Source organism: Piliocolobus tephrosceles, chromosome 9 (assembly GCF_002776525.5).
Source record: "Piliocolobus tephrosceles isolate RC106 chromosome 9, ASM277652v3, whole genome shotgun sequence".
Classification (NCBI taxonomy): domain Eukaryota; kingdom Metazoa; phylum Chordata; class Mammalia; order Primates; family Cercopithecidae; genus Piliocolobus; species Piliocolobus tephrosceles.
Genome location: NC_045442.1, coordinates 98,673,033 through 98,689,671, shown reverse-complemented (window position 1 = coordinate 98,689,671; position 16,639 = coordinate 98,673,033). Strand labels below are relative to the sequence as shown.

General features: G+C 34.3%; 1 protein-coding gene across 1 annotated transcript in view; it reads left to right on the top strand.

Annotated features, from left to right (window-relative positions):
• The window catches only part of LOC111546654 (coiled-coil domain-containing protein 7), a 218,018-nt gene that overhangs the window by 170,592 nt on the left and 30,787 nt on the right, over positions 1 to 16,639 (top strand). The window contains exons 12-17 of the mRNA XM_026446846.1: positions 3,669 to 3,752; positions 14,126 to 14,209; positions 14,428 to 14,511; positions 14,730 to 14,834; positions 14,926 to 14,991; positions 15,235 to 15,318. Of these exons, the coding sequence (XP_026302631.1) occupies positions 3,669 to 3,752; positions 14,126 to 14,209; positions 14,428 to 14,511; positions 14,730 to 14,834; positions 14,926 to 14,991; positions 15,235 to 15,318 (507 nt within the window). The remainder of the gene's footprint in view (positions 1 to 3,668; positions 3,753 to 14,125; positions 14,210 to 14,427; positions 14,512 to 14,729; positions 14,835 to 14,925; positions 14,992 to 15,234; positions 15,319 to 16,639) is intronic.

The following is a 16,639-nucleotide window of genomic DNA, read 5'->3' as shown; positions in this document are numbered from 1 at the left end:
GGACTCTTATAATAACATTTAACTTAAAACACAAACACACTGTACAGTTGTACAAAAATATTTTTTTTCTTTTATTTATTTATTTTTTTTGAGACGGAGTCTTGCTCTGCCGCCCAGGCTGGAGTGCAGTGGCCGGATCTCAGCTCACTGCAAGCTCCGCCTCCCGGGTTCACGCCATTCTCCTGTCTCAGCCTCCCGAGTAGCTGGGACTACAGGCGCCCGCCTCGTCGCCCGGCTAGTTTTTTGTATTTTCTATTAGAGACGGGGTTTCACCGTATTAGCCAGGGTGGTCTCGATCTCCTGACCTCGTGATCCGCCTGTCTCGGCCTCCCAAAGTGCTGGGATTACAGGCTTGAGCCACCACGCCCGGCCAATATTTTCTTTTTCTATATGCCTATTCAATAAGATGCTTTCTGTTTAATTTTTTTTTTTTTTTTTTTTTACTTTTAAAACATTTTTGTTAAAAACTGAAACACAAATACACATATTAGCCTAGACCTACACAGAATCAGGATCATCAATATCATCACTCTCTTCCACCTCCAAATCTTGCCCCAGTGGAAAGTCTTCAGGGGAAATAACACACATGAAGCTGTCATCTCCTATGATAAGGATGCCTTCTTCTGGAATACATCCTGAGGGACCTGTCTGAGGCTGTTTCACAGTTAACATTTTTTGTAAGTAGCAGTATACATACTCAAATAAAAATAAACAAGTCTAGTAAATATATAAACCAATAACATAGCTTTTTATTGTTATCATCAAGTGTTATGTACTGTACATAATTCTATGTGCTATACTTTTATATATCTGGCAGCAAAGTAGGTTTGTTTACACCAGCATCATCACAGGCATATGAGTAATTTATTGCATTAAGATGTTACAATGGTTACATCACTACATGATAGAAATTTCCAGCTCCATTACAATCTTTTGGAACCACCATCTTATATGTGGTCCAAACATCATTTTGTATAGTTACATAACTATAACTATACAAAAGTTAATTCTAGTAAGATTAATAGGTGACATAGCATCAGAAACTATGGAGGCCAAGGCCAGGTACGCTGGCTCACTCTTGTAATCCCAGCACTTTGGGAGGCTGAGGCGGGTGGATCACTTGAGGTCAGCAGCTTGAGACCAGCCTGGCCAACCTGGTGAAACCCAGTTTCTACTAAAATACAAAAATTAGCTGGGCATGGTGGTACGGGCCTATAATCCAAGCTACTCATGAGGCTGAGGCAGGAGAATCACTTGAACCCAGGAGGTGGAGGTTGCAATGAGCCAAGATCATGCCACTGCACTCCAGTCTGGGTGACAGAGAGAGACTCCATCTTGGGGAAAAAAAAAATGATGGAGGCCAGAAGGCAGTAGGATGGCATTTTCAAAGGGCTGCAAGAAAAAAATATCAACCAATAATCTTATGTTTTGCAAAATTATTTTTAAAAATGAAACTCAAATAAAAAGAATATCAAATAAATAAAAATTTGCAGGGTTAGTTGGTATCAGGCCATGCTATAGAAAAAATACTTAAGAAAGTTCCTCAGGCTGACAAGTTTCCTCACATTGTAATTTTTTCAACAAAAGCATTAGTGAAATAATTCTATTACATAATATTCTATAAATGCATATTTTGTTTTTTCCTCTCGTAATTGATTTAAAATGTAATTGTGTGGTACCATACATAGATATATAAAATTGATATGAAACTGTATTTTGGGGCCTATCACATAAAAGACATGTAATAGACATGCAATATGTTTGACAACAGCAGTACAAAGGAAATGGCTGGGAACAATAGTATACTGGAGGAAGAAAATGACAATAGATGGTAACTCAAATTCACAGGAAATAATAAAAAGAACCAGAAATTATAAACAAGAATGTTCATGTAATAAACATAAATATGTCCTTGTTCTTCTTTCTTTTCTCAGTTCTTTAAAAGGCATAAAGTTATATAGAGAAATAATTATAACAATGGTTTTAATATTTATAGGTATAACTACAGTATAAATGTCAGGAAGAGGGAATAGAAAATTTGGCAGAAATGCTTGTATAGTTTACTGGAAATTAATTAGAATAAATCTGAAGTAGATTCTAAAAATGACTATGGTGATGGTTTAACAACTCTGTGAATATATTAAAATATTTGAATTAGATGCTTTACAAGGGCAAATTATATGATATATTACACTTTTTTAAAAAGAAAGCTCAATAAAATCCATGTGTAACACTTTTAAAAAGAGATGTAAAGTACTGGGAGGATGTTATGAAGAAGGAAAATTGTGACTCTTACTAAATTATATTTCTCTAGCACATAATTTTGTATTAGTGCTTAAACCTATCTGTCCTCAAATACTCATTACTGATCTAAGAAACTTTTGCTTATCAACTCAAATGAATCAATACTCCTTGCTTATACAAGTCAGGGAAATAACTAAAAAGGTTAAAATATGTCTGCTAATGTTTCCCAGGTTTTTTATTGTTGTTGTTATTGCTATAGGTCATCATTTTCACAAAATATTTTAATTAAATTAATGACTTGTTCTGTCAATCTGATGCATCTTTTTGTTTTGGAGATGATACCCTAAATTGTTCCTATTTCTATACAGACTGTAATGGTGGTACATATGGGATGCAAAGGTCATTGTGCAGCTTTAAAATTTATTCATGGACTCAACCATTTCTCCAGAGCAAAACTTCTACTCTATGATGTCTGAGTCATTGCAGTTTTCACCCTACAGTCACATGCTCTGCTAAGACCCAAGTTCACCCACAAAACTTGAGGCCCAGTAGATGACCCAGCTTCATAAATACAGATTATTCGATTTTTAATATGAATTCCCTTTATTAATTTTGATTTTGTTTTTCTGTCATTGACCCTAGTAGTTGTTTCAAAAGCAAGCAAAAAGTTCAAATCATATCAAAACTCAAAGGGAAAGGAATCCAATCTCAATGCTGATACGAATGCAAAATCACCCATTTCTTCCTCCCCATCTACAAAGTCTACATTCTAAATGGACCTGAGAGGGCACTTTCTACCAGTCCACAATAATCACTGCTGTCACATAACTTTTAGTTACATGACATAAAAAGGGTCTAAAATATTCTTAGAAGAATCAGAGAATTTCTCCCTGATGGTTAACTTTCTGTAATTATAAAGACCATAGTTCACAAGTTGACCTGTGAATAAAATTATATTCCACCTCACCAGGTATATCCATACCTGGTGTATAGATATGCTTGTATGAAGTATGAAGATGCTTAAAAATTATATTCTTATCATAAACTCTATAGGATGATTTCAATTTGCAGAAGAGGCAGCATTGTGTGGAAGAAAGCACTGATTAAGGAATAACGAACATCTATTTCTGTATAAGTTTTATAGTTAACTACATATCTGATTTTGTTGAAATCACTAAACTTCTCTAGGCTTATATGATTGCTAAGAATGCTTCCAATTCTAAAGCTTTGTAATTCTGCTTTAGAGCAGAAATTTTTCCAGAGCTTTTTTTTTTTTTTTTTTTTTTACTAATTCAGCTTCTTTAATGACTGATGCTAATTATTACTATTTATATGTACAAATATACCATCACATACACACAGACACAGACATATGTTACAATTTACCTTTCAAAGCATTTTGAAAATCTGTTTTGTTTTTATAGAGACTGGCCTAAAACACTTGAAAGGTGTTCATGAAAAAGATATAATAAAACATCTAATCAACATACAGTCAAAGAGGCATGCAGGTAAGAACAAGAATTTTTCAAGCCTCCTGTTAATGGCTTATTTAGCTCTGAAGTTAAATTAAATTGGTTATTTGATGATGCCTGTAGCTGTAAGTTATCATTACATGAGAAAATGTCTTCATAAATTTCCTCCTGTAATTTGTGGAACTCTAGTATTTGCTATCAATGGAACATTAGTTAGATATAATTAGTTTTAGAACTTATTTATTGGTAAAGAATCCATGAAAATGCAAGGCTGTTGTGACCCAAATATATGCTTGATGTTATTATTTCAAATGCTATACTGTAATTCAATGCTGACTTCATGTCCTGAATATCTCTGATACAATTTTCCGTCTCAATTATCTGTCTAATATTCTCAGTGGGGTGTTGAAGTCTCCCACTATTATTGTGTTGGAGCCTAAGTCTCTTTGAAGGTCTCTAAGAACTTGCTTTATGAATCTGGGTGCTCATGTATTAGATGTTTATATTTAGGATAGTTAGATCTTCTGGTTGAATTGAACCTTTACCCTTAGTAATGCAGCACTATTCACAATAGCAAAGACATGAAATCAACCCAAATGCCCATCAGTAATAGACTAAATAAAGAAAGGTTGGTACATATACACCATGGAATACTATGCAGACATAAAAAAGAAACAAGATCATGTCCTTTGCAGGGACATTGATGGAGCTGGAGGCCATTATCCTTAGCAAACTAACACAGGAATAGTAAACCAAATACTGCATGTCCTCACCTATAAATGGGAGCTAAATGATGAGAACATATGGACACATAGAGGGGAACAACACACACTGGGGCCTTTTGGAGAGTGGAGGATGAAAGAGGGACAGGATCAGGAAAAATAACTAATAGGTACTAGGATTAATACTTGGGTGATGAAATAATCTATACAACAAACCCCCATGACACACGTTTACCTATATAACAAACTTGCGCTTGTACCCCGAACTTAAAATGAAAGTTAAAGAAAATGAAAACAGATGCTGTACTTATCATTTTATATTTCTGGCTTAGAGAGGAAAGTTGCCTTAAATTTGTAAAAGCATGCAGACTAACTTGTGAATGTGATAAGAAGAGGAATATAACAGATAGTCATTTTATTGGCTACCCATTCTCTCTATTTGATAAAAATATCAGGTAAATTTACAGTATCTCAGCTACAGTAAAGTTATTTAGTTGTGTTCCACAATTTAGTGATTACACAACTAAATTTACTTCTGGAATAACAGTGTTAGGCATATTTTTCCTTGATCTTTGGTGAGATACTGAAAGAGGCAGGGAGCTTAACAGAGAAATAAGGGAAAGAGGCCATTAAAGAGAGTCCCCCTGAAACCACTATCATTCAAAAGTGGCAGTGTGCATACCAAAAGCAGTGCTCCCGGAGGAACAATATTAGAATCTTCTTGTAGTGGAGAAAAATAATGTAAAATAGTCAAAAGGAATCACTAAAAAGCAAACAGCAAGTTTTGAAATATGATGAATAAATCATTATCTAGATTTGTCTATAATATCATCCAAAATATCCAAAATATCCAGTTTTTATTCTAAAATTCATAGGAACCAAAAAAAAAAAAAAAAAAAAAAAAAAGCCTGAATACCCAAAGCAATCATAAGCAAAAAGAACAAAGCTTGTAGTATCACATTACCTGACTTCAAACTATACTTTAAGGCTACATTAACCAAAACACTGTGATACTGATACAAAAACGGACGTGTAGACCAGTGGAACAGAATACAGAACCCAGAAAGAAAGCCACACACCTACAGCTATCTGATATTTGACAAAGTCAACAAAAACAAGCAATGGAGAAAGGATTCCCTATGCAATAAATGGTGCTGAGATAGCTGGCTAACCATATGTAGATGAAACTGGACCCCTACCTTTCACCATATGAAAAAATTAACTCAGGATAGATTACAAATTTAAATGTAAGACTTCAAACTATAAGAATCCTAAAAGAAAAATTAGGAAACACCATTCTGGACATTGGCCTTGGAAAATAATTTATGACTAAGTCCTCAAAAGCAATTTCCACAAAACCAAAAATTGACAAGTGGGACCTACTTAAATGAAAGAGCTTCTGCAGAGCAAAAGAAACTACTAACAGAGTAAACAGACAACCAACATAATGGGAGAAAATATTCACAAACTATGGATAAGACAAAGGTCTATATCCAGAATCTGTAAGGAACATAAACAGTTCAGCAAGCAAAAAACAGCCCCATTAAAGAGTGAGCAAAAGACATGAACAGACACTTATCAAAAGAAGATATACAAGCTGCCAACAAACATGAAAAAATGCTCCACATCACTAATCATCAGAGAAATGTGAATCGAAACCACAGTGAGATACCATCTAACACCAGTCAGAATGGCTATTATTTAAAAATAAAAATAAAAAACAGATGCTGGAAAGGCTGTAGGTGGGAATGTACATTAGTTCAGCCACTGTGGAAAGTAGTGTGGAGATTTCCCAAAGAACTTAAAACAGAACTGCCATCCTATCCAGCAATCCCATTACTGGATATGTATCCAAAAGAAAATAAATGATTATGCTAAAAAGACACATGCACTTATATGTTCATTGCAACACTATTCACAATCACAAAGACATGGAATCAACCTAAGTGCCCATCAGTGGGGGACTGGATAAAGAAAATCTGGTACATATATATGTCATGGAATACTATACAGCCATAAAAAAGAGTGAAATCATGTCTGTTGCAGCAACATGGATGCAGCCAGAGGCCATTAACCTATGCAAATTAACCCTGGGAACAGTAAACCAAATACAGTGTGTCCTCACTTATAAGTGGAAGCTAAGCATTGGGTAGATATGGACATAAATATGGTAAAAATAGACACCAGGGACTACTGGTGTCTACTAGTCAGGGGGCGGGAGGTAAAAAACTACCTATGGGGTACTGTGCTCACTACCTTGGTGATAGGATCATTCATACTCCAAGCCTCAGTGACATGCAACATGCCCAGGTAACAAACCTGCACATGTAACCCCTGAATCAAAGAAAGTTGAAATTTTAACATAAATACATTATAAATAAATAAAAATAAAATGCCTAGTTTTTAGTTTAAAATTATGAGCCATTCAAAGAAACAGTAAAGCATAACCCATACACAGGGGGAAGAAAAGTAGGCAACAAAAAATTCTGTGGGAGTCCAAGATGTTAGACTTGGCAAAGACTACAAAGCAGTTATTATAAATAGGTTCACAGAATTCAAGGAAACCATAATTAAAGCATAAAAGGGGGTATGGTGACAATGTGTGTATTCACTGCCCAGATTGCCAGAACAAAATACTGCACTGGGTGCCTTAAACATCAGAAATTGATTTTCTCACAGTTCTGAACACTAAAACTTCAAAATCAAAGGGCTGCCAAGGTTGATTTCTGGTGATGCCTCTCTTTCTGGCTCAAGGATGCACTTAGAGAAATGCTAAGTGCACTGGGAAGTCTCCACAATAGAATTGAACAAGCAGAAGAAAGAACTTCAGAGCTCGATGACAAGGCTTTTGAATTAACTCAATCCATCACACGCAAGAAACAAGAATTTTGAAAAATGAACAAAGACTCTAAGAAGTTTGGGACTATGTTAAATGTTCAAACCTGAGAATAATTGGAGTTCCTGAGAAGAAGAAAAATCTAAAAGTTTGGAAAACATATTTGAGAGAATAATCAAGAAAAACTTCTCCAACCTTACTAGAGATCTAGACATCTAAACGCAAGAAGATCAAAGAACACCTGGGAAATTCATTGCAAAAAGATCATCATGTAGGCATATAGTCATCAGGTTACCTAAAGTCAAGATAAAGAAAAGAAAAGAAAAAAAAAAAGAATCTTAAGAGCTGTGAGGCAAAAGCATCAGGTAACCTATAAAGGAAAACCTGTCATATTAACAGCAGGCTTCTCAGCAGAAACCCTACATGTTAGAAGGAATTGGGGTCCTATTTTTAGCCTCCTTATATGAAACAATAATCAGTCAAAAATTTTGTATTCAGTGAAATTGAGCTTCATAAATGAAGGAAAAATACAGTCTTTTCCAGATAAGCAAATGCTGAGATAATTTGCGACTACCTAGCCAGTACTATAAGAACTGCTAAAAGGAGCTCTAAATCTTCAAACACTCAAAATACACCAAAATAGAACCTCCTTAAAACATAAATCTCACAGGACCCATATAACATTAACACAGTGGGGTGGGGGGGGGGGGGGGGGCGGGGGAAGTATTCAGGCTACAAAGGGTATGATGAATGGAATAGTACCTCACATCTCAATACTAACATTGAATGTAAACGACCTAAATGCTCCACTTAAAAGATATAGAATTGCAGAATAGATAAGAATTCACCAACCAAGTTTCTGCTGTCTTCAGGAGACTCAACACAAAAGGAGTCACATAAACTTAAGGTAAAAGTGTGGAAAAAGATGTTCTGTGCAAATGGACATCAAAAGCAAACAGGAGTAGCTATTCTTATATTGGACAAAACAAACTTTAAACCAACAGCAGTTAAAAATGACAAAGAGGGGCATTATAGAATGATAAAAGGGCTAATCCAACAGTAAAATGTCACAATTCTAAATATATATGCACCTAATACTGGATATGTCAACTTTATAAAACAATTACTGCTAGAGCTAAGAAATGAGATGACACAATAATAGTGGGGGACTTTAATACTCCACTGACAGCACTAGACAAGTCATCAAGACAGAAAGTCAACAAAGAAACAATGAACTTGAACTCTACCCTACAACAAATGGACTTAACAGATATCTACAGAACATTCTACTCAACAACTGCAGAATATACATTCTATTCATCAGCACATGGAACATTCTCCAAGACAGACCATATGACAGACCATATGGCCTGTCATATGGTCTTATAATTTCGATAAGAAAATCGAAATTATGTCAAGTACTCTCTCAGACCACAGTGGAATAAAATTGGAAATCAAATCCAAAAGGAACGCTAAAAATTATGCAAATACATGGAAATTAAATAACCTGCTCCTGAATGATCACTGGGTCAAGAGTGATATCAAGATGGAAATTTAAAAATTATTTGAACTGAACAATAATAGTGACACAACCAATCAAAACCTCTGGGATACAGCAAAAACATTGCTAAGAGGAAAGTTCACAGCACTAAATGCCTAAATCAAAAAGTCTGAAAGAGCACAAATAGACAATCTAAGGTCATACCTCACAGAATTGGAGAAACAAGAACAATCCACACCCAAACCCAGCAGAAGAAAAGAAATAACAAAGATCAGAGGAGAACTAAACAAGAATGAAACAAGCAAACAAAAAAATACAAAAGATAAATGAAACAAAAAGCTGATTATTTGAAAAGATAAATAAAATTGATAGACCATTAGCAAGATTAACCAAGGAAAGAAGAGAGAAGATCCAAATAAGCTCAATTAGAAATGAAACAGGAGTTATTACAACTGATACCACAGAAATAGAAAATGTTATTCAAGTCTACTCTGAACACATTTACCCATACAAACTAGAAAACCTAGAGGATATGGATAAATTCATGGAAATATACAATCCCCTTAGATTAAACCAGGAAGGTATAGAATCTCTGAACAGACCAATAACAAGCAGCAAGATTGAAATGGTAATTTAAAAATTGCCAACAACAAAAAAAGTTCAGCATCAAATGGATTTACAGCTGAACTATCCGACATTAGGTACCAATCCTATTGACATTATTCCAAAAGATACAGAACAGGGAATCCTCCCTAAATCATTCTATGAAGCCAGTATCACCCTAATACCAAAACCAGGGAAGGACATAACAAAAAAAAAAGAGAAAACTACAGACCAATATCCCTGATGAACATAGATGAAAAAATCCTCAACAAAATACTAGCAAACCAAATCCAAGAGCATATCAAAAAGATAATCCACCATGATCTAGTGGGTTTCATACCAGGTATGCAGGGATGGTTTAACATATGCAAGTCAATAAATGTGATACACCACATAAACAGAATTAAAAACAACAATCAATCACATGATCATCTCAATAGATGCAGAAGAAGCACTTGACAAAATCCAGCATCCCTTTATGATTAAAACCCTCAGCAAAATTGGCACAAAAGGAACAAAATGTAAGGTAATAAAAACTATCTATGACAAACCGACAGCCAACATTATACCGAACGGGTTTTGAAAGCATTCCCCCTGAGAACTGGAACAAGACAAGGATGCCCAATCTCACCACGTCTATTCAGCATAGTACTGGAAGTCCTAGCCAGAGCAATCAGACAAGGAAAAGAAACAAAGGGCATCCAAATCGGTAAAGAGGAAATCAAACTGTTGCTGTTTGCTGATGATATGATCATATACCTAGAAAGCACTAAAGACTCATCCGAAAAGCTCCTAGAACTCGTAAATGAATTCAGCAAAGTTTCAGGATACAAACTTAACATACACAAATCAGTAGTGCTGGTCTACACCAATAGTGACCAAGCTGAGAATCAAATCAAGAACTCAACTCCTTTCACAATAGCTGCCAAAACAAACAAACAAACAAACAAACAAAAAAGGTAGGAATATACTTAATCAAGGACTTGAAAAGCCTCTACAAGGAAAACTACAAAACACTGCTGAAAGAAATCCTAGACGACACAAACAAATGACCATATTCTCAAAAGCAATCTACAAATTCAATGCAATTCCCATCAAAATACCAACATCATTCTTCAGAGAACTAGAAAAAAGAATCCTAAAATTCATATGGAACCAAAAAAGAGCCCACAAAGCCAAAGCAAGACTAAGCAAAAAGAATAAATCTGAAGGGATCATATTACCTGACTTCAAACTATACTATAAGGCCATAGTCACCAAAACAGCATGGTATTGGTATAAAAATAAACACATAGACCAATGGAACAGAATAGAGAACCCAGAAATAAAGCCAAATACTTACAGCCAATGGATCTTTGACAACAAACAAAAACATGAAGTGGGGAAAGAACACCATATTCAACAAATGGTGCTGGGATAATTGTCAAGCCACATGTAGAAAAGTGAAACTGGATCCTCATCTCTCACCTTATACAAAAATCAACTCGAGATGGATCAAAGACTTAAATCTAAGACTTGAAACCATAAGTTTCTAGAACATAACATTGGAAAATCCCTTCTAGACATTGGCTTAAGCAAAGACTTCATGACCAAGAACCCAAAAGCAAATGCAACAAAAACAAAGATAAATAGATGGGACTTAATTAAATTAAAAAGCTTCTGCACAGCAAAAGAAATTATCAGCAGAGTTAACAGACAACCCTCAGAGTGGTAGAAAATCTTCACAATCTATATATTCAACAAAGAACTAATATCCAGAATCTACAAAGAACTCAACTCAGCAAGAAAAAAAAAAATCCCATAAAAACATGGGCTAAGGGCATGAATAGACAATTCTCAAAAGAAGATATATAAATGGCCAACGAGCATATAGAAAAATGCTCAACATCAGTAATTCTCAGGGATACACAAATCAAAACCATAATGTGATACCACCTCATTCCTGCAAGAATGGCCATCATCAAAAAATCAAAAAATAATAGATGTTGGCATGGATGCAGTGAAAAGGAAACATTTTTACTGTGGAAAACAGTGTGGAAAGTCCTTAAAGAACTAAAAGTAGATCTACCCTTTGATCCAGAAATCCCACTTCTAGGTATCTACCCAGAGGAAAGGAAATCATTGTACAAAAAGATACTTGCACACGTATGTTTATAGCAGTACAATTTGCCATTGCAAAAATATGGAATCAGCCCAAATGCCCATCAATCAACGAATGGATAAAGAAAATGTGGTGTGTATATACCATGGATTACTACTCAGCCATAAAAAGGAACAAAATAATGGCATTCACAGCAACCTGAATGGAATTGGAGACTATTATTATAAGTGAAGTAACTCAGGAATGGAAAATCAAACGTTATATGTTCTCACTCATGTGGGAACTAAGCTATGAGGATGCAAAGGCATAAGAATGGTATGTTGGACTTTGAAGACTTGGGGAAAGAGTAGGAGGTGTCAAGGGACAAAAGACTACGCATTGGGTACAGTGTACACTGCTTGGGTGATGGATGCTCCAAAATCTCACAAATCACCACTAAAGAACATTCATGAAACCAAACACCACCTGTTCCCCAAAAACTTACTGAAATAAAAAAATAAAAATTTTTAAACAGTTTAAAAAATAAAATAACACTGGATAGTAACTCAAATCCACAGGAACAAATGCAAAAAATATATAAACAAGAAGGTTAGTATAGTAAATACTATGAATATGTACTTGCTCTTCTTTCTTAGCTTAATTAAAACACACAGTATTATATAAATAATTAATCATAACATCAATTATAACAATGCCTTTAATATATGTAGTTGTAGTACACATAATAGTGCAAAAATGTTGAAGAAGGAATAACGCTATATGGGAGTAATATTTCTGTACTTCACTGGAATTTGATTAGTATAAACTCCGGTAAAATCTAAAATTGACTGTAGTCAGAACTACACAAATATGTCAACATCTTAAAAAACATTGAATTGAACATTTTACATAAGCATATAGCATGATATGTTATTTATTTGGTAAAAATATCTCAGTGAATTCCAGGCAGGATCATATTTATAAAGAATTAAAGCAATGAGAGGATACGGTATGGGAGGAAACATGAATGTTACTAGATTGTAAATTACTTTAGCACATAGATTCTCTTCCTAAATGCTTAACCTTATCTCCCCTAAAATGCTCTTCTCATTGCCTTCCTTCTTATTATCTAAGAATCTTTGCATACTCACTTGAAATGAACCATTCCTTCTTATGTGTACTAGTTAGAGTAATAATCGGAGAGGCTAAAATATGACTGCTCATATTCCCTATATTTATGTTTCTATAGATCTGCTTATGTTCACAAAATATAGCTGTGTACTTATGGAAAATACGTTCTTATGTGTCTCGGTTCATTTTGGTAATGATGCCTCAGCTGGTCCATACTTTGGTTTAGATTTCACTGGTGGTATATTTGGGCTTCAGATGTTACACTGTAAAACTTAACATTTATTCAAGAGCTCAGACATTTCTTCAGAGCAAAATTTTACTCTGTGGTATCTAGGTCATTATAGGTTTCCAGCTTTAGCATATAGTCTGCTATAAACAACTTTCTTTCACAAAATATTAGGTCCACCAGTTGACCCAAGTCACCCATTCTAATTTTCCCTTTTCAATATGAACTCGCCTTTCATAACTTTCATGTATTTTTCCTGTTATATGACCTAGTCAGTAGTTTTCAAATCTAGCAAAAGATTCAAATCACATAAAAACTCCAGTGGAAAGGAATGCAATCTCAATGCTTATGCTACTACAAGTTTCCTTACTTCATCCTCCCCAGCTACAAAGTCTACAAACTCAAGAAGATATGAAAGCCACATTTTCATATTCCACAAAATATCTAATTATTTTTCTACATTATTGATCCATACTTGATTTATAGTTACAAATCTTAGAAATGACATGAAGTCTTTATGAACAAATCAAAGCACTTTGCCCCACAATAACTCTCTGTGACTGTGGAGACCATGATTTGCAAATTGACCTATTCTTAAAAATGTTATGTTTTATCTCACCAGGTACATCCCACAGTAGATAGTGCTACTGGTGTAAAATTTAAAGTTATTTATCATCATAAACTTTCTAGGATAATTTTAGTTTGCATAAGAGATGCCATTATATAGTAAAGTCACTGGTTAAGGAATTACAAAGTGTCAATTTGTGCATCAGTTTTGTCATTATCTTGATGTGGTCTTGTTCAAATCATGAAACATCTCTGAACTTCAATATAATAGGCTTATATGATTGCTAATAGCCCTTCAAATTCTGTTTTGTGATGCTTACTGCAATAAGACATTATATTGCGACTCTTCTACTATAATAATAAATACTCACTACACATGCATAGACACACATAAAATGTTTACCTTATAAAATATATTGAAATCTGCTTTATTTCTATAGAGACTAATAAGGATCTCTTAGCAGATGCTATTGGACTATTGGACGAGGTGTAATAAAGGGGTCAATTAAAACACAATTTAAATGTCACCCAGGTAAAAAAAAATTCAAGACTAATATTTATGGTTTATTCATATTCCTGGTTAAATTAAGTATGAACTTTTAATGATAATAGTACCAATATGTTAGTATTATATAGGTGAAATTCTAAATGAATATCCTCCTATAATTAAACACACACATATACTCAGAGATATGGTAATGTTTATCTTACAAAATATATTGATATCTGTTTTATTTCTACAGAGACTGATAAGGAACACTTGGCAGATGCTATTGGAAGAGGTATAATAAAGGGATCAATCAATGCACAACTAAAAGGTCACCAGGGTAAGAAAAAGAATAATTTCTTACATCTAATATTTACGGCTGATTTATAATCCCTGAATTAAATTAAGTATAGACCTTTAATAACAAAATATCTGTATTATAGTGTTACATAAGTAAAATTATTCATGAATATCCTCCTATAATTAAACACACAAACACACACAAATATAGTAATGATAACCTTACAAAATATACTGAAATCTGTTTTATTTCTATAGAGACTGATAAGAACTTATTTGCATATGCTATTGGAAGAGGTGTAAGGAACGAGTCAATCAAGACACAATTAAAAAGTCACCCAGGTAAGGAAAAGCAATTTCAAGACTAATATTTATGATTTATTTATATTCCTGGAGTTAAATTAAGTGTGGACATTTAATGGCAATAGTACCTATATGTTATTACACAGGTAAAATTCTTCATGAATATCCTCCCATAATTACACACACACACACACACACACAGAGGTATGGTAATATTTACCTTATAAAATATATTGAAATCTGTTTTATTTCAATAGAGACTGATAAGGAATTCTTGGCAGATGCTGTTGGAAGAGGTATAATAATAGGGCCAATCATTACACAACTGAAGAGTCACCAAGGTAAGAGAAAGAATTTTTCAAGTCTAATATTTAGGCTTATTTATATTCCCTGAGTTAAATTAAGTATAGACCTTTAATGACAACAGTACCTATATCATAGTACTTTCCATAGCAAAAGATGCTATTGGAAGAGATATAATAAAGGGACCAATTAATGCACAATTAAAGAGTCACCAGCGTAAGAAAAAGAATTTTTGAGTCTAATATTTGTGACCTATTTATGTTCCCTGAGTTAAATTAAGTGCAGACCTTTAATGACAACAATGTCTACATGTTATTATTATATAGGTACCTATATCATAGTGTTACATTGGTAAAATCCTTCATGAATATCCTTCTATAATTAGTTAAACACACATGTATACACATGTATAGTAATGTTTACCTTATAAAGTATTTTGAAATCTGTTTGATTCTATAGAGACTGATAAAGAACGCTTAAAAGATGCTATTGGAAGAGATATAATAAAGGAACCAGTCAATGCACAATTAAAGAGTCACCGGGGTAAGAAAAAGAATTTTTGAGTCTAATATTTGTGACCTATTTATGTTCCCTGAGTTAAATTAAATATAGACATTTCATGACAATAGTGCCTACATGTTAGTGTTACATAGGTAAAATTCATCATGAATATCCTGTAATTAAGTTCTAGCATTTACTATCAGTGGAACATTAGCATATTTTTGATTTTAAAACTCATCCATTTGAAAAGTAATGCATAAAAATTCAGTGTTACAGTTACCTTAGAGTAGTCTCAGTGTAGGCATTTCCAAAGCTATTCTACTTACTTTTCGTTTCTGAAAAGTGATGTTTAATTAGCAAAAGCAGAAAGGCTAGCTGAAGACTGTGATGACAAGAGGAGTACAACACATAACTATTTCACTGGTTATCCATTCCCTCTATTTGATAAAAATGTCAGGCAAATTTATAAAATCTCACCTACAATACAGTACTTTATTTGTGTTATGTAATTCAGAGATTACACTACTGACTTTCATCTTGGTGTAAGGTTGTTATGTAGTTATACAATTTTCTTTGATCTCTGGTGTGATACAAAAAGAGGCAGACAGCTAACAGAGAAACAATGTAAAGAGACACATTCAAAGCCGGCCCTCTAAAACCAATGTTATCCAAGGTACTGGATGCATGTGCAAGGTTCTGCCCCTTGGAGAGCAGCAGTAGCACTTCACACTATAGGCAAGAGACTTTAGTACAATAGCCCAGTCACATCGCTATGCAAATAATAAGGAGAGAACAATGACAAGCCCCAGATAGAGGAGGAGGAAATCAGTATCTGGAGATGCTACAGTATATTATGGAAACTGTCAAATCTTGAGCAAAAATTATTAATATGCAAAGAAACAGTGAAGTGTGACCTACACCAAGGAAAAGGGCATGCCACAATAACTGTGAGAGTCCCAGGTGTTGGACCTAGTCAACGAAACCTCAAAGCACTTATTACAAGTGTGTTCTTAGAGTTAAAGGAAATTATTCTTAAGGAAGAAAAGGAAGCTAATAGAGATTGATATCAGATAAGATGGAAATTTCAAAAGTTAACATGGCAAAGCCCTGTCTCTACAAAAAATACAAAAATTAGCCAGGTGTGGTGGTGCACACCTGTCATCCCAGCTACTTGGAGAGGCTGAGGCAGGAGGACTACTTGAGCCCAGGAGGTTGAAGCTGCAGTGAGCCATGTTCACACCTCTGCACCCCAGCCCAAGTGACAGAACGAGATCCTGGTTCTAAATTAAAAGAAAAAGAAAAAAGAACTAAACTACGTATGTAATATAAATGGTTACCTTACAAAGTGTTTTGAAATTTATTT